Here is a 24,236-nt window from a genome sequence, read left to right on the forward strand (position 1 = left end):
GCAACAAGGACTGAGGTGCACTTGGTAATTGGATGCACTGAAGTCATGTGACTGAAGTCATCCGGTCAGGTGACTGAAGTCATCCGGTCAGGTGACTGAAGTCATGTCAGTCATGTCACTTGGCAGGCCTGTCTTTGCCGTCTCATTCCAGAAAAGAACCCAGACTCCATGTTCACTGATGGACCTCTGGTTGGAGGCTGGACGATGATGTTTGGTCTGGGGGGTTAAGATGGTGGGGGCTGTTTCCGTTCTAGTGCTGAGGGCTTTCTCCATGACAACCAGACTCTCATCTGTCCTTCATGTTCCCTCAGTGTGGACCTCACACACTGAGTTCAGCCTGAAAACTCTTCATGAACAGCAGGAGACTCAGAGTCTCTGTGGTCCATCGGTCAACGCGCTGGCCGTTAACAGAGAGGCTGGTGGTTGGAGCCCCCCAGGGACCAGGACCAGGCTCTGCTGGTGCTGAGGACTCTGTTGATCAGCGGCTGAGTTGCTACCTGATCTCCACATTGGTCTGTTTCATCCTGAGTAGTTTGATCCCAGCAAAGTTGCTGCATCAATGATCTGAATGTGGACGGACAGATTGACCCTCCACAGCAGACGCATGTGACAGATCTCTTGATGGGACACTTTGTGGTAAAGCCAGGTTCTGCCAGTCCCACTCACATATTTCAGTCACAAATGTTCAGAGATGGATTTGTTTTTCCTGGATCCATTTATTATTTTCTGATCACCTTGTGGATTTTTCATCATTGTCCTCATTACCATACTTTAGGTTGCAGTATGTACCCCTTAGTTAGTCTGGGGTTTAGAAATCATACAGCATCCAAATAATAGCAGGTTGAAACATCCATCCATCCATCATCATCTTCCACTTATTCCTACACATTAAGGGTCGTGGGGGGGCTGGAGCCTATCCCAGCATCTACGGGCGAGAGGCGGGGTTCACTCTGGACAGGTCGCCAGTCCATCGCAGGGCCAACATAGAGAGACGAATAACCATTCACACTCACATTCACACCTACGGTCAATTTAGAGAATTCAATCAGCCTAGTCCCCAATTACATGTTTTTGGATGGTGGGAGGAAGCCTGGAGTACCCAGAGAGAACCCACACAGTCACTTAAAATAGAGTGTAGGAAACACAAGGCAGATGGAATAAAGATGTTTCTGTGGCAGTTCCCAAAGAGGTAGAAAATGTTCCAACACTGTATTTAGTTCATCAATGTACTTCTTTAATGTTAGTCGCGGTACCGGGATCTCCTGCTCATGCATCCCAGGCAGAATCGATGACTTAGCTGCAAGTCACCTTATTTGACCTCATGAACATCTGGAAGTAGTAAAAGGTGTTTTACAGAGGGGTCCCACAAATCTCCAAAGCACCAGGACTAGTTGGTGCCATTGCGACTCCAGGAAGGAACTTATAAATACTGGAGCCAACACAGATAGACGTTCCAAGATATAAGACAACAGAAGAACACTTACTATCAGCAGTGAAGCACAGACCAGACTGTTTAAGAGTGGACAGGTGAAAAGGTCACAACAGGGAATAGCGGGAGTGTAGCTCATGCTAGCATCACTCCCTCAAGCTAATTAAGTCAGAACAGAGTCCACAAGAATTTCTATGGTGGGATGAGGCCGTGAAAGATAAGAGCATGGCCGTAAATCGGAAAGAGATTTTAATCTTTACAGCTGCAACAACAAGGCCACGATGGACCAGAAGGGACTGGCATGGGGTCAGACAGAAGATCCTGCAACAGACACGAAGATCAAAAATACACACTTGCACGCAGAAGCGATCACATCAGCACCTCCCTGTAACACATAAAAACTGGAGAAGATAGTGAGATCATGGGACTTCTTGCCCCAACGCCAGGGACGACGCATCTGCGTATGCTGACTCCAGCATAGGGGAAGACCATCTCCAGAGGTTTGTGTTCTTTCCTGTTAATCTGAATAAATTCTTTTGAACCAACTGGAAGGTGTCCTCTCCAGATTTGGAACAGCGCAATACATAGACTCTGTGGGTCCTTCTGATTGATTAATGATGACTTGTTGAAAAATTCCTACAGTTGTCACGCCCCTTTCCTTACTAATAAAGTGTTCTTGTGTAAAGTGTTCTCTGGACAATCTTGATATTTGCACTCCTGTTTTTTAAAGTACTTCAGTATATTGTTATACCTGTATACCTATTGCTAAAAAAAAAAAAATAATGGCCCAGTGCTGGCCAGTGCCAAAACAAAAGCCTGTTTCCAATAGACGCCTGGTCTCTTTTAAACGCCCAGGGTCCACATCGATGTTGTAAAACAAACGCCCGGGCTACTAATTGGTCATTTACAGTACATATGCATGCACACACACACACACACACACACACACACACACACACACACACACACACACACACACACACACACACACACAAATAGTTTTTCTTTGAGAGAGGACAAAAAATATTTGACTGTGCTGACATGAAGATGAATTGTTGAATTTCAGTCTCCTACAAATGTGTGTGAATGTGGTTGTTGTGGCCGAGTGGTGAAGGCGATGGACTAGAAATCCATTGGGGTCTCCCTGCTCAGGTTGGAGTCCTGCCAACAACGTTAAACTGTTGACAATTTAAATTTGACCCATTTTGCCACCACACTGTCCTTTATCACAGCATTTAAAATCAGGACTGCTCCCAGATCAGCTCCATGACCTCATCCCTGCACCAGAGTACAGGGGATGAGCAAGAGATCAATGCTTAGAACCCAGAGATCAAAGACAGAATTCAGAGATCAAAGACAAAGAAGCAGGAAGCCAATATCTCAGAGACAATGGGAAGAGCTTTGCTGTGCCATGACTGGAAGCATCTGAAGCCACTGAATAGAGTGGAGTGTGGGCTTTCCTTACTTGGGAGCTGAAGCACTGGTGTTTTGAACTCCCTCAAACAACAACACTCAACACTGGCACATCTTTGTTTGAGATCCTAGGACCCTCCTCTAACTTCTTTGAAGACGATCATCTCAGCTAACCCATAGCATCATGGGGGGGGGGGGGGGGTTCAGGTCACTCGTGGAGTTGCCTTCCAGGCCAAGTAGTTCAAACTTTAATAATCCAGAGGGAGTCTGACTGATCAAACAGGGGGGCGTTCTGGAGCTCAGCGTGGCAATGAAGAATTGGCAGATCCTCCTGTGAGTCCCCAGCTGTGTTGAAATTCTCACCAAAAATTGAAGTTTCCAAACAAAGTTTACGACACACTAAAGGCTTTGTGTGACTTGGTAATATTGTTTGTAAAAATGACAGTCCTTTACTCTGCTTTTAACAAAAGATTTCCTCTTTGCTTGCAGTTCCTAACAAGCAAGCAGTGGATGAGGCTGTGGTCGACATGCAGCCACCGGCCACTGTTGAAAATGAGGCATTGAGGAGTTCCTGAAGCTCATTGCACCCTTGAATGTTCTAGCAAGCAGGAAGGGTGTTGAAGAAATGTGAGGTTTGGATGAATTCATGAGTCCTGTCATGATATATGATATTATATGATATTATATGATATTATATTATATTATATTATATTATATTATATTATATTATATTATATTATATTATATTATATTATATGATATTATATTATATTATATTATATTATATTATATTATATTATATTATTCATTGTCTTCTGCTTATTATTATCTATATTATCTTTCTATGAAAGGGTCGCCACCTGGCTGAAAGCAACACCCCAGAACACAGGACCCATTACAATACTGGAAAAATAACCAGAGAACACATCCCCACCTTTATCAGCTCACTCTGATATCTTCCATTGTCATGCTCACATCTTCATCTGTACCCTGTGAAAGAGTTTTTCTAAGGCAGGGGAACCGGTGTCAGAAGAAATCGCCTTGCAGCAAAGACACTTCCAAAAATCGAGCGTTAGCGTTTGTTCTGTCAGGCCGTGGTAGTCGAGCGCAATTGGCTTTCCCGTCCATCAATCAAACTGATCAATCAGCTTATCTACAGCTGCTCCGCATCAGCTGATCAAATCCCTCGCTTCTGATTGGCCCCTCTCAACTTAAATGTCACCCGGCCTCAACTACCGCTCTGCTAGCTTCTGGCTATGCTGCTCTGCCTATTACTATGTGCTGCTGCTGCTGCTGCTGCTGCTGCTGCTGCTGCTGCTGCTGCTGCTGCTGCTGCTGCTGCTGCTGCTGCTGCTATTTGCTGTACAGTTGCTCCTGCTTGCAACTTGCTACCCTCCACCTCCCCAGCTCCACCTTGTCGTGTATACATGTCATAGTTCGTTCCATGTCATGTTGCTGCTCTGTTCACAGGGGTATGTTTGCTCTTCCAGTCTTAAACTGGGAGAACCTTCCCTCACGCTGCTGGTCCCCTGTTTCATGGTGCTCATGGAAAATTCTCAGGGGACTCCTCTGAACAGAGCCATACCGCCAGTTTGTGCTAGAATAAACAAATCAAGCTCATTATCATCTCTGTATTTCTTGACGTGAATGGACCTGACAGAACTTGTGTTCCTCAATAAAAATGCAGAAATGAATCCATTTTTAGTCTTTTATTTTATATGATTCAACACTGAAGTTCACAAAATTCCATAGAGAAGTTGAACATTTCAGTTCTGAATTTTTTTATAGACGAATTTGCTCCATTTTACACAGCGACTCATTTCAGCATTTACACAAACAAATTGAACAAATGAAATTCTGCAATGATGAGATGATATTTGAAGGAAAGGATGAGCGATTAAATGTTATTTTACAGGCTGATGTTGGGTTAGCAGTATGGAAGCTTTTCCATCTTTTTTTCAGTTTGTTTACCTGCAATGATTTACAACTCCTGCAGGGGTCGCTATTGAGTGGCCAACACAGTGTCAATCCAGTGCTGACACAGTTAGTGTAGTGTGTCAGTTCACTCCTTGAGGGATCATCATCCCATCACTACCTTGCAGTCCTCATCCATGCTGAGGAGGACAGACCTGAATCCTGTCTCCCTTTAACGTCACATGGAGTTTGGTGCTCTTTCAAGATGAACCTCACTTCTGACTTCCTTTGCTCAACGGTTCAAGGAGTTGGGAGTCCTCATCTATTTAATTCTAACATGGATAGAAAAGAGAACGTCTGCTGGCCCCAGGGATTCATTTCAGCTCAGCTTCAACAACCTTTGAAAACCTGAGCTCTTGGGAATCAAACATCTGTTTCATTTTAACGTCGTTGTGAAGTCTATAAAAAAGTTCATGTCAAGAAGTTCTCTTTGAATGCAGCAGAAACCTTCATCAGGAGGGTTACCAGGGTCAGGGGTCAGCAGGAACACAAAAAAGAGACAATCAGGAACAACCTTCATCAGGAGGGTTACCAGGGTCAGGGGTCAGCAGGAATACAAAAAAGAGACAATCAGGAACAACCTTCATCAGGAGGGTTACCAGGGTCAGGGGTCAGCAGGAATACAAACATGAGACAATCAGGAACAACCTTCATCAGGAGGGTTACCAGGGTCAGGGGTCAGCAGGAATACAAACATGAGACAATCAGGAACAACCTTCATCAGGAGGGTTACCAGGGTCATGGGTCAGCAGGAATACAAACATGAGACAATAAGGAACAACCTTCATCAGGAGGGTTATCAGGGTCAGGGGTCAGCAGGAATACAAACATGAGACAATCAGGAAACACCTTCATCAGGAGGGTTACCAGGGTCAGGGGTCAGCAGGAATACAAACATGAGACAATCAGGAACAACCTTCAACGGGAGAGTTACCAGGGTCAGGGGTCAGCAGGAATACAAACATGAGACAATCAGGAACAACCTTCATCTGGAGGGTTACCAGGGTCAGGGGTCAGCAGGAACACAAAGAAGAGACAATCAGGAACAACCTTCATCAGGAGGGTTACCAGGGTCATGGGTCAGCAGGAATACAAACAAGAGACAATCAGGAACAACCTTCATCAGGAGGGTTAACCAGGGTCAGGGGTCAGCAGGAATACAAACAAGAGACAATCAGGAACAACCTTCATCAGTAGGGTTACCAGGGTCAGGGGTCAGCAGGAATACAAACATGAGACAATCAGGAACAACCTTCATCAGGAGGGTTCATCAGGGTCAGGGGTCAGCAGGAATACAAACATGAGACAATCAGGAACAACCTTCATCAGGAGGGTTACCAGGGTCAGGGGTCAGCAGGAATAAAAACATGAGACAATCAGGAACAACCTTCTTCAGGAGGGTTACCAGGGTCAGGGGTCAGCAGGAATACAAACATGAGACAATCAGGAACAACCTTCATCAGGAGGGTTACCAGGGTCAGGGGTCAGCAGGAATACAAACATGAGACAATCAGGAACAACCTTCATCAGGAGGGTTACCAGGGTCAGGGGTCAGCAGGAATACAAACATGAGACAATCAGGAACAACCTTCATCAGGAGGGTTACCAGGGTCAGGGGTCAGCAGGAACACAAACAAGAGACAATCAGGAACAACCTTCATCAGGAGGGTTACCAGGGTCAGGGGTCAGCAGGAATACAAACATGAGACAATCAGGAACAACCTTCATCAGGAGGGTTACCAGGGTCAGGGGTCAGCAGGAATACAAACAAGAGACAATCAGGAACAACTTTCATCAGGAGGGTTACCAGGGTCAGGGGTCAGCAGGAATACAAACATGAGACAATCAGGAACAACCTTCATCAGGAGGGTTACCAGGGTCAGGGGTCAGCAGGAATACAAACATGAGACAATCAGGAACAACCTTCATCAGGAGGGTTACCAGGGTCAGGGGTCAGCAGGAATACAAACATGAGACAATCAGGAACAACCTTCATCAGGAGGGTTACCAGGGTCAGGGGTCAGCAGGAATACAAACATGAGACAATCAGGAACAACCTTCATCAGGAGGGTTACCAGGGTCAGGGGTCAGCAGGAATACAAACATGAGACAATCAGGAACAACCTTCATCAGGAGGGTTACCAGGGTCAGGGGTCAGCAGGAACACAAACAAGAGACAATCAGGAACAACCTTCATCAGGAGGGTTACCAGGGTCAGGGGCCAGCAGGAATACAAACAAGAGACAATCAGGAACAACTTTCATCAGGAGGGTTACCAGGGTCAGGGCTCAGCAGGAATACAAACATGAGACAATCAGGAACAACCTTCATCTGGAGGGTTACCAGGGTCAGGTTTCAGCAGGAACACAAACAAGAGACAATCAGGAACAACCTTCATCAGGAGGGTTACCAGTGTCAGGGGTCAGCAGGAATACAAACAAGAGACAATCAGGAACAACCTTCATCAGGAGGGTTAACAGGGTCAGGGGTCAGCAGGAATACAAACATGAGACAATCAGGAACAACCTTCATCAGGAGGGTTACCAGGGTCAGGGGTCAGCAGGAACACAAACAAGAGACAATCAGGAACAACCTTCATCTGGAAAAGTTGAGAAAGCCTGATTCTTGAAGCTGTCGAGGGAACTGAGCCTCAGGGAATCAACCTCCACTGGTTGGACTCAGGAGCTGCACAGGGAAACTCAACACTCCTTTTCTTGGCAGGGAGAGACCAGCAAGGACGCACTCAAGTAGCTCGTCCTTCAGGAGACAAACTCCACATGTGAGGCACCTTCAAGTCCACCAGGCTGGTGTCTAGAGCCTGGAGGAAAGAAATCAAAAAGAAGTGGTGGTAATGAGCCTCAGCAGGAAGCAAACGCTCAGCATAGTGGGACAGTTTAACGACACAGGAGGTCTGATGGAGGCCTCAGGCACCACCTTGCAGGAAGTCCCTCTGCACCCACGTTTCAGGGAAGTTGTCTTTACAAACTGCAGTGAACTTTAGAAGTGCTAGTTTATAGTATTTCCCTGTAACAGTTATGAATGAAACAAACTAGAAATTATCAGTATTTTGTGAAACTGTCCATCATGTCTGAAATATTTTGATGTCACTTTGAGGCCCAACATCTCCCCGAGGGCCTCCTCCAGTTGGTCTGAAGTCTGATCAAACACCAGAGAACAAAGCAAATATGACTGAATCAGTTCTGAGGAAGTTCTGGGGAGAACCTTTATTGTTGTTCTGAAGCTCTGCTTCTATGTTCCTACCTGAGAGTCTCCAGCCTCCAGTGAGGATCCTTCAGTCCAGCAGACAGCAGCTCCACTCCTGGGACTCCTGGATTATTGAGGCTCAGGTGCAGCTCTCTCAGGTGGAAGGGGTTGGAGCTCAGAGCCGAGGCCAGAGAAGTAAAACCTTCCTCTCTGATCCCACAACCTAAAAGGCTGCAGTTAAGAGAACAGAGTTAATTCACTGTTCTACCAAATCCTGGAACCTGAACCTCTCAGATGTTGATGGTCTTCACTCCAAGTTAGTGAGGTGTTTATAGTTGGTTTAGCAGTGCCAGGCTAAAGGCTGTGGTCCAACTGCACCGTCACAGTGACAGTTTCCTCAGGAACAAAGCTACCAGGCCTCAGTAATCTACTACCAGCAGGATATTCCAGAGGAACTGTTGACAAACAGCTGGATTCTGTCCATCTGCTCTCACTGCTTCCCACACCAGCAGCTGCTTTGTCAAGTTCCTCTGGTCTTCACCAACAAATGGAACACTTCCTCCTCCAGTCTTTGTTCTGACTTCTCTCTGGTGACCTGCTTTGATCAGTGAGGTTTCTGCTGTTTCACTGTCATGACAGCGTGCAGGTTGTTGAGTCCCGTCACTCACGACAGGAGTTCAACTTCTCACTACCCTCTGATAAAACGCTTCTTTCTCCACTACTAGAGAATCTATCACACATTCATACTTCAGGATGAACCACAGGAACAAGCTCCTCCTCCACTGTGTTACCATGGTGACGAATCCCCACCCACATCAAAGAGAGACGGTGTTCAACCAGAAGCACTTGGAGCCGCTGCACTAAACAGGCAGACACCTCTGGGTGGCTGGAGCCTTTTTATGGAGGCGGCAGAAAACGCTGCTGATCCCTGGAAACAACTGGAAATCCAGGCTGGAGGTCAGGAAAACAAGACATTGGACTCAGCTGAAGTTGACCATCACTTCTTGAGTGACGTCCCACTGCTACATGGTGACCACTGAGGGAGGTTTGGAAGGTGACCATTTATAAAGAACAGATTCACAGCAGTAGTTGACAGGCATTCCTGCTGTTGCCATAGCAACCAACCTGCCTCCGTGATGTGGCTCATCACTGTATAAGTGTCAGGTGGCCTGAGGTTGGAGAAACGGCTGGTAGCTCTGCTTCCACTGTAGGAGATCACGACGACGCTGACCGACACTTCTGAGCGTTTGAAATTCCTCCAAATGTCAGACGGCCGGTTGCTCACTGATCAGGCTACGATCGACCCTCCAGAATAAAACTGACCTTCATGTGGCTTGAACATCGGCTCAAATCTCTTCACTTAAGAACATGTTTTGTTGTCACATGACCTTTGAACCCCAAAATCTAACCAGTTCATCATGAACGTTTGAGTCAAAGTAAAGAAATTGTGGGTGGAGTGGAGGCCTGCTAAGATGAGAGCTGGACTCTGACCTGAGAGTTTCCGGGTGACAGTGTGGATCCTCCAGTCCAGCACACAGCAGCTCCACTCCTGAATCCTGCAGCAGGTTCAGGCTCAGGTCCAGTTCTCTCAGACTGGAGGACTGAGAGCTGAGAACTGAAGACAGAACTGAACAACTTCTCTCCGAGAGCTCACACTCCTCCAGCCTGAAGAAGAAATAGAAACATGAGCAAACATGGCGTCAACACCAACTCATCAATGATGAAATCTGTTCTCATCTCTGGTTCAGGATCAGCTTTGATATGTGGACGTTTGGAGTTGATGCCTCATTTGCATATTTAAACAGGTTGATAGGAAACCTTCAAGAACTTTGATAGAACATTGAAATGTCATGGTGGGAAAATGAAGTCATCATTGATCCTGAAGATGTCACTAAGAGGCCTTCAGTGATGGATGATGATGTCACAGTCAAGTTGACCTTTGACCTTTCGGATCCGTGTCATCAGTCAGAACTGGGCAGTCCCAGTCCTGAGCAGAACCAGAAGCAGAACCACATTTCATGGTTCTAAGTCTCTCCACTGGTTGTCTTCCAATGTGCACATTGATGGTCCTGTTGTGGGCTTGTTGTTCAAGCACTTCCTGGTCTCCACCAGCATGTCTACTGGTCTTCAGTGGATGAACCAGTGCAGCCCCTCAGCTCCTCTGGCAGGAGTTGAGTCACTGCTCTAAAGTGCCGACTAAAACCTCTGGCGAGGCCCCTTGAGCTTTAGACTCCCAGCTGCTGGACCAGTCTGAGCCTGTCCATGTAAAGAGACACCAGTAAAGACACCAGTCACCACTGACAGGCTTTACTGGTTGGAAGTTGCTCCTTGAAGCATTTGACTCCAAATGGTTTCTACATTGTATAAATAAATAAATGAATATACATATATATATATGTACTGTACTGAAACAGCAGTGACTAAAACCTTTCTTTTACCAGGCAGGAAGGTGGAGCTGATCCAGGATCAGTAGGGACGGAGAGAGAGCAGGAGCGCAGGACAGAGACAAAGACAGAGAATGGAGGAAGACAGAGACACAAAAGGAAAGAGAGGGACAGAGATAAAGAGAGAGAGAAAGGAGGAGAGACTGATGGACCGACAGGGACGTGAGCAGGTGGAGCTACGGGTGAAAGCTGGAGCCTCTTCAGGGGCCTCATGTATCAATACTCACATGGATCTCATACTAAAAAAACCATGGTCACAAGAATCGCGAAATTGGCGTTCGCAGAAAAAAATCCAGAGATGCACATATGAGTAGGATTTATATTCACCACACACAGGAGGACAGAGAAGAAAGAGAGGAGGAGAGAGAAGCCCAGTGCATCATGGGAGATCCCAGCAGTCTGAGCCTATAGCAGCAGATCTAAGGGCCAGCCTAAGCAGTCCTGACTGTAAGCCTGATCAGCAAGGAGGTCTTAAGTCTGCTGTTAAACCTAGAGAGGGGGTCTGGGTCCTGGACTGGAACTGGGAGACGGTTCCACAGGAGGGGAGCCTGATAGCTGAAGGCTCTGGCTCCCATTCTACTGTTAGAACTCTAGGAACCAGCAGGAACCCTGCATCCTGGGAGTGAAGGGTTCTAGCTGGATCATAGGGGACTAGGAGCTCTGTCAGGGATGAAGGAGCCTGACTGTTGAGGACTTTAATGTTTGAAGGAGAATTTTAAATTCTGTTCTAAATTTGACAGGGAGCCATGCAGAGGAGTCAGTCCAGGAGAGACCTGGTCTCTGCTACCAGTTCTAGTCATGGGGGCAGCAGTGTTCTGGACCAGCTGGAGAGTCTTTAGGGACTTATTAGTCCAGCCTGGTAGGAGGGAGGTGCAGTAATCCAGCCTGGAAGTGACAAAAGCAGGGACTAGTTTTTCTGCATCTTCTTGAGCCAGGATGTGTCTGATCTTAGCGATGTTACGTAGATGGAAGAAGGCGTCCTGGAGATTTGTTGAATGTGGGAGTTAAAGGGTCCTGGTCAAAGAGAACTGCTAGGTTCCTACAGTGGTGCTGGGGGCCAGGGTGGTGCCATCCAGGGTACCTGTCTCATCAGATCAGGTGGTACTCAGGTGTTTGGGCCCAGCACCAGAACTTCAGTTGATCAGAGTTTAATAAAGGAAATGATGGTCCTCCGTGTTTCCTGTCCTTCAGACAGGCCTCCAGTTCAGTCAGCTGGTTTGTTCCATGTGGATCATTGATGAGTTCAGCTGAGTGTCGTCTGCATAGCAGTGAACATTAATGGAGTGTTTCCTGATCATGTGACCTAGAGGAAGCAGGTACAGGGTGAAGAGGACTGGTCCAAGCACAGACCCTTGAGGAACACCAGAACTGACTGTAGTGTTTCAGAGGAACCATCATTAACTAGTACCAACTGAGATGACCTAGTAAATATGACCTGAACCAGTTTATTGCGAAAAAGTTTACAAGCTGTTTAGCAACTGCTTTCTCCAGAACCTTGGAGAGAAAAGGAGGATTTAATGTTGGTAGAAGGTATGTGCCATGTATATGAATGTAGGTGTAGTTGGTGGAACTTCTGGATCCAGGCTTGTTTTTTTGAGGAGGGTTTAATTCCTGCTACTTTAAAGGACTGAGGGACGGAATCAGATACCAGCGCCACATTGACCATATCTAAGAGGGAGGGGCTAACGAGGGGAGAGAGTCTTGGAGCAGCTTAGTTGGGATGGGGTCTAGGAGACAGGAGGAGGTTTAGAGGAGGACATTGCAAATTCCAAAGTGATTGATTGGTGGTCTGATAAAAGCGTTCTGTGGAAATACAACTAGATGTTCAGCTTCAGTTCCACATATTCGGAGGAGGTGGAGGGTGTGGTTGTGACAGTGAGGGGGTTCATGGACGGACTGATGAAAACCAATTGAGTCTAAAAGAGATATGCAGTTCAAAGACTGTCGTTATCAACATCCACATGAATACTGAGGTCACCTACAATCATGACTTTATCTGATTTGAGAATTAAACTGGATATAAACTCTGAGAATTCAGAAGAACAATAAATACAAGTATATATGTATGTGTGTGTGTGTGTGTGTGTGTGTATATATACATACAGTACATGTGAATACACACACACACACACACACTGATAATGTCATAATTATATAAGTATGTGGGCGGAGTCTCTGCTAACAGTTCTCCCCTGATGGAAAAATACGTGACATCAGCAGACAGTGGGAACCAGAAAAGTGTCTTCCTGACAATGTCCCATCATTCGTGAAGCATGTAGACAGAGGCCAAACCCATCTGACTTGGCAGGTTAATGATCTCTTATGCTGTCATCATGGAGACAAGACAAAGTAACATTCATTCTCCACAGCAGCAAAATTAAAGAAGACACAAAAATGCAGCTCTTCTGGAACATTTTCATATCCGTCTACCTCAGTTGCCAGAGGCAGAGAAACTGTTCATAGCCCTGCCAGAAGCTGCCTTCCCTATTCTATTTGCTTCTGTCCAATGTTGTTCTTCAAGTTGAACTTTGTGTCTGAGCTTCGGCTTCTTCTGTGTCCTTATTCCATTGAATGTTATGGATCTTAAGCAGTGTCTGTTTGACTGTATTTACTGTATATCACACTGGAAATTCTTGTTTCCAAATGTAATCATATGTGTATAAATAACTGCATTTCATTTCCTGTGTGTTTGATGATGAAGATGATGTGCGCCCTGACAAAAGTCTGACGGACAAAAATGAAGTGAAACCTGCTAAGAAATGCAGAAGTCTTTTTCACTTCAGAGTTTTCCAGCACCTTGCAAAGACATGATTGGGCGGAGGTCATCCTGCACAGTCTGATTTTTGTAAAGAGGATTAATGCGCTGACAAACGCCTCCGCAAGACGCTGTTAACCTGAAGCATCCATCCATCCATCCACTGTTTTCTGCTTATTCCTATTAAGGGTCAGGGGGGTGGAGCCTATCCCAGTGGCTATGGCCGAGAGGCGGGGTTCACCCCGGACAGGTCGCCAGTCCATCGCAGGGCCAACATAGAGAGACGAACAACCATTCACACTCACATTCATACCTACGGTCAATTTAGAGAATCAATCAGCCTCGTCCCCAATTGCATGTCTTTGGACTGTGGGAAGAAGCCAGAGTTCCGGAGAGAACCCACGCAGGCACAGAGAGAACGTGCAGACTCACACAGAAAGACCCCGTGCCCTAACCGTGACTCGAACCTGAATCTTCTTGCTGTGAGGCCACAGTGCTGACCACTGCACCACCGTGCTGCTCCCTGAAGCATCCAGCTTGAATGAAAATGGTGTGCTTGACTCATTTCTTGAAATGTGCCAGGAATTTTGAGACTTCCAACAAAGACAATAAAAGAGAACAGGAGAAATTCTTTTGGAATGTTCTGGTAACATTTCCACCTGCCTCAGCAGAACCAGCCACAACACACTTTTACTTGAATTTATCTTCTGTCCCACTTTTTTGATTTGTACATCATCCATCCATCCATCGGCTCTCCCAGCCACGCCTTTGGTCACCGTGGGCTCCACCCACAACCTTCTTGCTGGGGGGCCACGGTGAGGACCACTGCTCCATAGATGCAATATAGCAACTGCAGGACCAAATCAGATATTTGGGAGTCTGTTCCCCTTCCATGTCACCCCAGTGAGCACATTTTTTATGGATACAACCACAGTGAAAAAGTCAGCAGCCGTCACCTGCATATAAACAGGAGTGCCAATGTCTACATTGTCCTGGGGAGAACCTGACCAAGCTCTCTGGGTGAACTGAAGCTTGAGCTGCACAGTTCCCTGAAACTGTTTCCCTGCACCTGAAGCAACACCAAGGAAGACACTCCAACATCCAAACATCTCAGTAGCACTGCAGCACCTGGGCAGTTTTAGAGGCGTTCTCATGCTGTCATTGTCGACCACAGTAAGTCTCTGCATGTTGCCTTTGTCTATGCAGCCGAGCGTAAGCAGGGAGCAGAATGCTCTCCCCACAGTTACCTTCACGTTAACAGCGTACATGCCAAATTGACAAGCTTGAATATTAGCTTGAGCATATATTTTACTGCAATAAGAGTTTTGCAGTGGGTAATGTACCCATCTTGTTTTTCTGCTCTGAGAGGCAGAAAGGATGTTGACTACCTGACAAAGCTGCTGATATCCATGAACAGAGAGGTGACTACAAACGCTGGCCCCCAACACCATGATTGATGATCAGAGAGAGTTGAAGACAACAGAAGCCTCAGGGTTTCCAGTGGTACTCAAAGTAAGTCTGGGCGTGACAGCTTCTTTCAAAATGTTTTGATTTGATACACATTTTATTCTGACACTCCCACATGAGTTTGTGATGAGTCATCTTACAAGCTCATCAACATTTAATTAAAAATGTGGCAGTATATATTTGTGTTGCTGAGACATTTGCAGAAGCTAAGCTTGGCTATGCTAGTGATCTGATGCTGACAGCTCCAAAAAGCCTCCAAGAAACTCACCATCTCTCACCTGGTAAAGGTAAGTGACCAATGATGTCAAGGATGATGTGACAGGGTTTGCCATTAACATTAAGGTGTTTGATCATTTAAACCTGGTTGTTTTGGTATTACTTCCATAAGTAACTTGTAAATTCACATCATATGTTTGGTCACCAACAGGCTTCTGCGCTGCCGGTCTCATCGATTCTGTTCCTCAGAAAGCCACTGCAAGGCAAGTAGACAGACAGGAAAATAATGGTCTCATCTACCTGTAAGTAGTAGTACTTGACATTTATTGAATTTGTATTTCAACCTTAATCAACCCCAAAGAAAGTCTGAATGGATGAAGTTTGATGTAAAATCTCCTGTGTCGTTTCCAGCAACTTTGCATCCCATGATGAAGGTGCTTCAGGGGACGCTGGTGCTCCTGCTGATGCAGTCTGTCACAGGAAGCACAGGTAAAGTGTCGATCATATTTTCTCTCTTTGCAGCCAAAAGAGTCCCAGCCGTGTAGGGACGCCACGCCTGGGGTGGACACATGTGGTCGGTTGAAATGGTTTAATTGTGTGGTTCATTCATCCTTCAAACTGTCATCTGACCAAAACTGACAGCCTGCAATTATCTTTCTTTAAATGGTTTGATCACTTTATTGACACAACAATAACATTTTCCATCCATCCCTCCCTCCGTCTTCCCCCTCTTCTCCTGTTCAGGGTGGTGGGGGTGGAGCCTATCCCAGCAGCCTTCCCCCTGGACAGGTCACCAGTCCATGGCAGGGCCAACACATAGAGACAGACAACCATTGGCTCTCCCAGCCACGACTACGGTCAATTTAGAGTCTGGATTAACCTGGTCCCCTCTTGATGTCTTTGGACTGTGGAGGAAGCTGGAGTACCAGAGAGAACCCATGCAGGCACAGGGGATTTTGTTGCATGACACTGACAATGGGGCAGTGATCCCTGATATCAAGGGGCAAACTTCTGAGGCAGGGTATTTACGAGGGTGGTTTGTGAGTATGAGTCAGTTCAAGTGGAGTTTGAAGGATTTTTGAGGTGAGGCCTAGGTTTGTCTACAAGTTGAAAAAGGTTCAGTTCTAGTCACTATTCTTTTAATTTGCAAGAGCTTTAGTTCTCCCATAATTCATAGTTCAGAGGAGGCATGCAGTGACAAAGATGGGCAATCTCCTCCACAGCATGTAAATACACTGAAGGGAGGCAGGAAGTACCAGTAATGGTCGCAGGCATGCCTCCACCAAGACTGACATCCAACACAATAAATTCATGATTTTGGCATAAAGTAAGAAAGGATTTCTTGTACAGAGAGGCAATATTAACAGAAATGAAAACTCCGCCCCTTCTGTCCCCCGAAACAAGACCTGACCACACAGACAACTGTCTTTATTCAGGGTGTGAGGGCGAAGCCATTTCTCAGACACCTGGTTAGGGTTCATTTTTGGGAACAGGCTTGGAGTGTTTAGATATAAGAGGCTTCATGGTCTTCAGCAGGAGCACAGGGCAGATCAAACACAGACACAGGAGGCTAAAAAAGGTTTTCTACACAGACAAAATCAAATTGATTTCTCCGGCTAGGAAGACGGTCAGAATTACAAGCCACAGGAAAGTTGTGGGCAAAACATTGAATATAATTAGAAGAGTTATGTCCTGGTTCCCAATGAACAACTTCATGAAGTCAGGTTGGTTGGTGCTGGGACCCAGGGGGACTCAACAATGAAGGGAATGGCCTGAGCTGGTGTACTGAATGTTTTTCATGTTATTGATTTCCGTAATTTCTGGACTATAAGGCGCACCTGACTGGAAGCCGCACCAGCAACATTTAGGTAAAAAACACAAGCCGCACTGGACTATAAGCCGCAGGTGTTTTAATGTTTCATCACCATATGTAAGGGTTCGTGCACAAAGGGGATTGTCAGGAAAGAGACGGCTGTTTGGGGAAGCTTCCGATTTGTTAACATTTCCTACAAACAACAAGTTGCATATATGCATAACTTATAACAACAGTATGGAACATGTACCTGCTGTGTAAACTGTACTGTATCACATCACACCACGTTTAAGACACACAAACTTTCACAGCATTCGAAACGTATTTACTGAGGAGAAATAAACGGTGCGCACTCAGCGCACGTACCATAAACAAAGCTTACAGCGCTCGTCGAGGCAATGCTTAAATTAAGTGTTTTTTAAAAGTGCTAAATTAAAAGTGCCTGTAACAGAGCAGTAGACCTAAAGGTGCAGTAACATCTGTTTGAAATATAACCAGCCTACCAGAAACTGCCAGCTGCACCGTTGTATAAGCCGCAGGGTTCAAAGCAGGGGGAAAAAGTAGCGGCTTATAGTCCGGAAATTACGGTTATTATATCCACCATCCGTACATTTTCTATGCCGCTTCACGGAAAAGCGGCATGGGGGCCACCCCTTTATTTATCAAATGACAATTATTATGATCCTTTTTTCATTTTCTCCAGTGAGGCTGGTCAACTCTGACAACAGCAAATGTTTTGGACAAGTGGAGGTCTTGCACAACAACCAGTGGGGGACGGTGTGTGACGACCACTGGGGACTGGAGAATGCCGAAGTGGTTTGTCAACAGCTGGGTTGTGGCCAAGCTGTGGCCGCACCACGTGAAGCAGTCTTTGGGGACGGCAGTGGACCAATCTGGTTAGATAATGTGAAGTGTGCCGGAGACGAGTCATCACTATTTGACTGTCAAAGAAAAAGGATTGGGAAAAGCGACTGCGATCACGATGAAGATGCCAGCGTCATCTGTGAAGGTACTTGTCTACATACACGTGAGCTTGATCTGATGATATTGGAGATCCTGTTTGACAACTAAATTCAAATGAACCAACAGATGGTTCTCGGTCCCAGTGGGCTCCAAGTGGTTCGCTTTGTGTTTGTGCTGTGTTCAGCTTCATTTTTTTACATTCAGAGGGCATGTAATCAGTGCACAAACCATGGTGCAAAGAGGCAGGGCGGGACCTAATTATTCTTAGGTGTGGATCAGGCATGACATCACTGAAACCAACCAGAGTGCCTCGTATCATTGCCTTTAGGGTATGCCAGGATTTTACATGTTGCCATATGAGAGACGCACCCATTTCAGCCCAGGAGGAGTAAGCGCTTCTTATCTGGAGAAAGTGACCTCCTTGTGTGCCGGATGAAGGCGGGCATTCAGGTCATGTTTAGAAAAAGGAGCAGCAGGAATCCACTGAAGCCATCTGAGGTGCAGCAGGCCTGGGAGGAAGTGGCGGCCGCTATTCCAACTTTGTCCGGCATCAATAGAACTGCATTGCTATGTTGCACATCTGCTCATCTGATTGATGCGCCCTTTAAATAGCGCTTGAACCATAACAGGATTGACCAAAGACCAACCTCTTCTTGTTCTACGGTGCGAATTTATTCTGGTATTCTAAAATGTCAGTGCAGCATGGTTGCACCACACTACACCTCATTAACATACTTAAGCACTTGTTGGCACAGTCGGAGTGCAAGTTCGTTTGTTAGTTCAAGGGCGAGGGCTCTTGACACTAAGACATCATTTTAGCTGGCTCGAAACTATGATGACGCTGACACTTCACCGGGCGCCAGCTTTTAGATCACTTAAATAGGGCCCATAGACTGAAGAACCCTCAGGTACCGTTCTTTCTTTTTTGTAAAACAGCTTCTGCCACTGGATGCCAATATTTAGCCTCTGGTATGCCACAGCTGGCAGGATGAAGGAGTCCGGCGGGTTGGAGGGAGCTGCTGTTGTAAGCAACTCAGTACTCAGTTGATAGCCAGTGGATGTAGCTGATGTAAAAACAATGGATGAATCTCATGGAACTGGCCTTAATCAGGCTGCACTCATTGTTCCTGGTCTACTTGTGATGCTGCAGCAGCAGCTGCTCTCCTACTCCTTCTTGCTCCCCCTCCTCCCAGAACTGATCTCATGCCACCAGCGACTGTTCCCTGTCTCTGCAGATCTGGTCTAATTTCATTGTTCTCCTCGGTCTAAAAACAAATGAAAAATGTCACTGGGTAAGACCTCTAGTTTGCAAACTGACTTACTGCGGTCTGCCATCATTACTTCAATACAGACAAGAAAAGTGTCTGGTCCTTTTCCTGACCACCATTCATAGGAAACTCAATATTCATTCAAACTTACCTTGTTGTATTCATAGTCCATTTCACTTGTGTCTCCCCCTCACCACCCAATGACAGCAGCCGTCTGTGTGCTGTGTTGTGTAGTGTAACACCCTCCTCCAAAGGCGTTCAGTGCAGGCCTTTGGTACATCACATAGCTTGTGCCTTGCATTTTTTGCCTCCAGTATTTTGCATCCTGAGGTAAAAACCCCCATGCTGCATATTGTTGTGTGCTGAAGAGCCAATTGGTCAAAAATAATGATAATTGATAATTATAAATATAATTAATGATATATATTAATAATTCGGGGCACCACCCTGGAAACTATAAGACAACCAAACTTGTAACAGTTACCAGTCTCTAACAGAGTTGATCCACCAACAGTCAATATCCTGTAACATCAACTACCTGGGGACAGCTCTGATGTTGGAGGAGGAGGTCCGAGCACTGCTGTTGCTGAGACACGTGACCACAAGTTGGTACACAAAAGATACTACGACTTCTCTCATGTAATAAAAATATATTTATTAACACAGTGCATCCATCAATCAGCAACACGTTGGTGTAACGGTTATCGAACCAAAAGATACAAGTGATAATATGTGTGTGTGTGTGTGTAAACGTGTGAGTGAGTGAGGGAGTGAAGAAGGGGAGGGGGAGTCTGGTTGCCTAGCAACCAGTTAGCGTTGCAGCAGGGTTAACAGCTAGGCTAGTTAGCTGAGGCTAGCTAGCCGCTAATTAGCACCGTGGAGGTAGAACTTACGGAATGTTAATAACTAAGCAGAGCACTTAGCGATTCAAAGAAACTGAGAGAGAGAGAGAGACAGACAGAGAGAGAGAGAGAGAGACAGACAGAGAGAGAGAGAGAGAGCGAGAGGACAAAGGTAAACCCAAAAATGTGTGTTAACACACTTGTGCAGTATCAATAACCGCTAACACCTTCTTGAGAGGTCACGGTTATTAATAACTAACATCAATAAATAACGTATAATGCTATGTAATTTCTGCTAATTACAGGACTTCGTCACATCAACAGTGCATTCATAGACATTGTACAACACACTAAGCTATTTCTCTGCCCAGAAAATGCCTAGATAAAGGAATCCTTACTTGACCCGGTGGAGCGGTAAGGGATTCAGTTTCCGTGTTCCGGAGCGCGGTTCGGCTCGACTCGGAAGGCAGCAGAGCGGCGGCAGGGCAGCCTGCAGGGTCTGCTGGAGTTACTGGTGGAAAGGATGAAGAAGCTGGGATGGGCTTTCTTGCTCCTGGGACCAGTTCACGCGGGTTGCGTGGCTCGACGGTGGCTTCTCTGGACGAGTGGACAGGAGGGAGAGAAGTGTCCTTGTGGAGTCTCTGTCATCGCTGCACTGCACTCGAGGTCCGAAGTGGAGAACCGGAGAGGCTGAATCTTCTGAAGACGTTGCAAACCACTCAAGAGGGGAAAACCACTGAGAGAAGAAAATCACGAGAGAGAGAATCTTCTTCGCGCTGAAGTTTCTATGTGGAGGCCGATGATGTCACTTCCTGTGGGATGATACTGGCTCTCAGCCAATAGCATTTTGACAGGTTCTTGGATGTGGTCAGTGGCCAGGTTCTCAGAGGGGGGCCAGTGGCCAGAGTCATCACACCTCTTTTGTGACCCTTTGTTCAAGAGCATGTGGTCACTTGAATTCAGGCTTTGAAAAGAGGTGTTAGGCCTCACAGGCCGAAAGCCTCTTCAGCTGGACTGATTGTCACATCTCTGAATTAATCTCTTGGTCTGGTTGAGTTGGCACAACAATATTCATCAAGGCAAATGTGCTGAGTCAGTGTTTGCTATCGTGCTCATTTGAGAGACAATCCTCAGTGTGCACCCTTAGCCCACCTGTTTGCAGGCGTTTGTGAGTGATGTCAATTCGTAGGTTTTACAAGTGAATGTTTCGCGAATCGGGTGCTTGTTGGTGGACCAAAACAGAGACTGCTGCTGACAGGTCAACGAAGACGGCTGCTAATGGTGAGAATGTAGCAGTGGGTTCAGTAATGACAAACCCCTTTAGAGATATCAGAGGATCAGGAAAAACAGAGAGATAGAAACCAAATTACAAGAGAGTCCAACACTCAAATGTTAAAGGTCAGACAATGTGTCACCACCAGGCTTGGACACAGGCGCAGGGTTCAGGTCTGTCAATGAAGTCTTTATTGAAGGTTTCCAGGTGACTCCAAGTTTTAGGAACAGAAAACAGGCTCCGAACCTGTCTTACAAGATCACCCCTCTCCTGTAGGGGAAGAGGCGTGGCTATGAGAAATATATGAAAGAACACTCCTCTGAAATGGAGGAATAAACGCAATAGGCTACGAAAAAGTCAGCAAACAAAGGCTATAAAAATGATAATTAAAAACTAGACTAAGGTTGACAAATTAACAAAATCTCTTCCTTGGTGGTAGGAAAACACAGAACACTGATTGAGGCTGTGGTCAAAGGACTGGGGTGAACCCACGGAGACGGAACACTGGCACAAGACAGAGGGAGACACTGACAACATAGAAACACAGGGTAACAGGGATCAGATGCCATAAGACCAAGCCACAAGAGGAAGGGCAAGTCAGCTGAAACAAGAGGAAAGTTTCTTTTCAAAATAAAACAGAAAACGACGAGACAAAACATGGAGACGGGAGAAAAACCAGACTTGACCTCACAGGTGACACAAGGAGCTGTGACGAGATCATTTTAGTTATTCTACTCACCTGTAAGTTCTCAAGTCATGAAAAACACTGACTTCTTTTAATCCTAGATTTACTGTCTGGCTCACTGGAACCTTGAAGATTCATACGGTGCCTTTTTCCATAATTTCCAAAAATGTGGCAGTAAAACTGGTATTTACGGACTTTTTTTTCCATTTTATCAGGCGCTGACAGCACTTCGGCACCAAATCCTCCAGTGAGGCTGGTCAGCTCTGACAACAGCAGATGTTCTGGACGAGTGGAGGTCTTTGTAGGCGACCGGTGGGGAACGGTGTGTGACGATCGCTGGTCAAAGAGGAATGCCAAAGTGGTTTGTCGACAGCTGGGTTGTGGCATAGCTGTGTCCGCACTAGGTGACGCATACTTTGGGCAGGGCAGTGGACCGAACTGGATGGATAATGTGAAGTGTCAAGGAGACGAGTCATCACTATCTGACTGTCCACAAAAAGGGCTTGGGAGGACCAACTGTGGTCACAGTGAAGATGCCAGCGTCATCTGTGAAGGTACTGGTTTAAATACACATTTCAGATTTCACCAACCGTACAATGAGAGTAGAAGTACATTTTCTCACCATAACATTGACAGTTGTAAATAAACCCAGCCTGCAGCACCAGTCAGTAAAATGTGATACTTGGGTCTTCATAGGAGGGGAAGATATACAGGTTTGATTGACCAAGGATGGGACACCTTCCACAGTCGGTCCACCTCACCTGCAGCCCCCTTGACAAGCTTGATCCGATGATATTGGAGATCCTGTTTGACAACTAAATTCAAATGAACCAACAGATGGTTCTTGGTCCCAGTATTCCAGTCACTACCACTCAGCTACACAAATGGTGTAATTTGTGAAGGCTAGAAGAAATTTGGATTTTAAAAGTAGAAAAAGAACTCCCCCAACCAACAGTTGTCCTGAGGTAACAGCTTCAGTAGCGTTCCAAAGTCGCTCATGTACTGCTGACTTTTACTCCTGAAATTGACTTTGCAGATCAGGAAATATCTGCTTTGTGCCTCTGGAAGTGAACGTCAACCATCTCAAAGCTGCACCCAAGCTTTTAGGTCTCCTAACATAATTTAACCAACAGGGACAGAAAGAGCTGAAGTGGAGCATCAAAGCCTTGAGACCAACCAAAGGAATCCTAGTTTTGTTCTCATTCAGCTGCACGTGACTGTTGGTAGCATATGGGTAATATAAGAGGGTGTGTTTAAAACGCCCTTGTTGACGTGGAGGTGCCTGACACCTGCAAGTCCTCAGAATGGTGACTCAGGAGCAGTGATTAAATCTGGTCAGTGGAACAACAAGGTGTCTGTGGGGTTGAATGTCACTGTGAGGAGCGTCACTGGTGATGCAGAGTAGGAGCACCTTTATGATGGTAATTCAGTCCCCTCACAGGTTTGGAACGGATTCATCAGCACTGTGTATTTTCACATCTACAGAAATGCTAGGTGGTATTTCAGGACCAGGAACAGCATTTATAACCATGCTTTCTTTTCATTCTTCTATTTTTAGGGCCTTAGTGACTTGGTGTTGGACCGGCCTGATAAACTCCCTGCAGCGACCCTCCTGATCCAGTCTAGTGTTTCCAATATCAAATGTGGTTGGTTTTTGGTGTCATGACTGTCAAGGTACTTTGTGGGGTATCCTCAAGCTGGCTCTGTTAGGCTCACTTGTAATGGAACTCCTTCATCCTTTCCTGTTTTCACTGGGACAAATTTCTCTGTTCTGTTTTGGTGAAAGTTAAACAAATGGTGTAACTTGATCTCAAGGGTCGTGCTGTTGACATTAGTAGTTAATCAGAGGAGCCAACTAGGCAACATCTAATTTGGGTTGTTCAAATTGGGGGAAGTGTGACAGTCCTGTTCTGACTGCTGATTGTCAGTGAGTTCATTTTAAGAAATTCATCTGTAGTCATGTGGTTTGTTTCAAATTGTCAGCTTTCTTGTGTTGTTCTCTGTCCTGGTTAATTCCTGTTTTATTTTGAAATCACAGGTGTCTGTTTTCCCTCCTTTTTTCTGGGGACTGTACCATGAAACAGAGTCAGCATATCCAGGTCATTTTCTCACTGTGGTTTGGCAAATAACATCAGTCAGGGATCAGCGGTAAAACTCAGTACATCAAGCCAGCATCTCGTCTCCTGTTTGTGTGTGTGTGTTCACATGAAAGGGGCGGAGCCAGCACTAGGTGACCGTCCTTCAACATGGAAAGGTGGAGAGCGGTGTGTTTCACTCCAGAGGAACATATTATAATCCTTCAGGCAACATTTCTCCATGTACACATTTTCTGCAGCCAAAACAGGAAGGAGCTGATTAAAATGACCAACTGTGAGAATGATGAACCTGTAACTCTTAATTTCTCTCATTTAATTAATCAGGTGGATGGCATTTTCATTTCAGCGTCAGTGTCATTCTTTCAGCTGCAGCTGGGTTTGGATTCGTCAATGC

The 24,236-nt window shown here is 45.9% G+C and overlaps 1 protein-coding gene across 1 annotated transcript; it reads left to right on the forward strand.

Annotated features, from left to right (window-relative positions):
- The first annotated feature begins 15,188 nt into the window (after positions 1–15,188).
- Positions 15,189–24,125, forward strand: LOC147260812 (scavenger receptor cysteine-rich domain-containing group B protein-like). Its single transcript, XM_086204784.1, has 5 exons — positions 15,189–15,204; positions 15,314–15,391; positions 17,419–17,724; positions 21,962–22,300; positions 23,305–24,125. Exons 1-5 carry the CDS (start codon positions 15,189–15,191, stop codon positions 23,310–23,312), a joined length of 747 nt encoding a protein of 248 aa, XP_086060910.1. The 3' UTR covers positions 23,313–24,125.
- Positions 24,126–24,236: the final 111 nt, after the last annotated feature.

The sequence above is a fragment of the Aulostomus chinensis genome, chromosome 5, assembly GCF_037954235.1.
Source record: "Aulostomus chinensis isolate RoL2024-O1b breed Wild chromosome 5, RoL_Achi_v1.0, whole genome shotgun sequence".
NCBI lineage: Eukaryota > Metazoa > Chordata > Actinopteri > Syngnathiformes > Aulostomidae > Aulostomus > Aulostomus chinensis.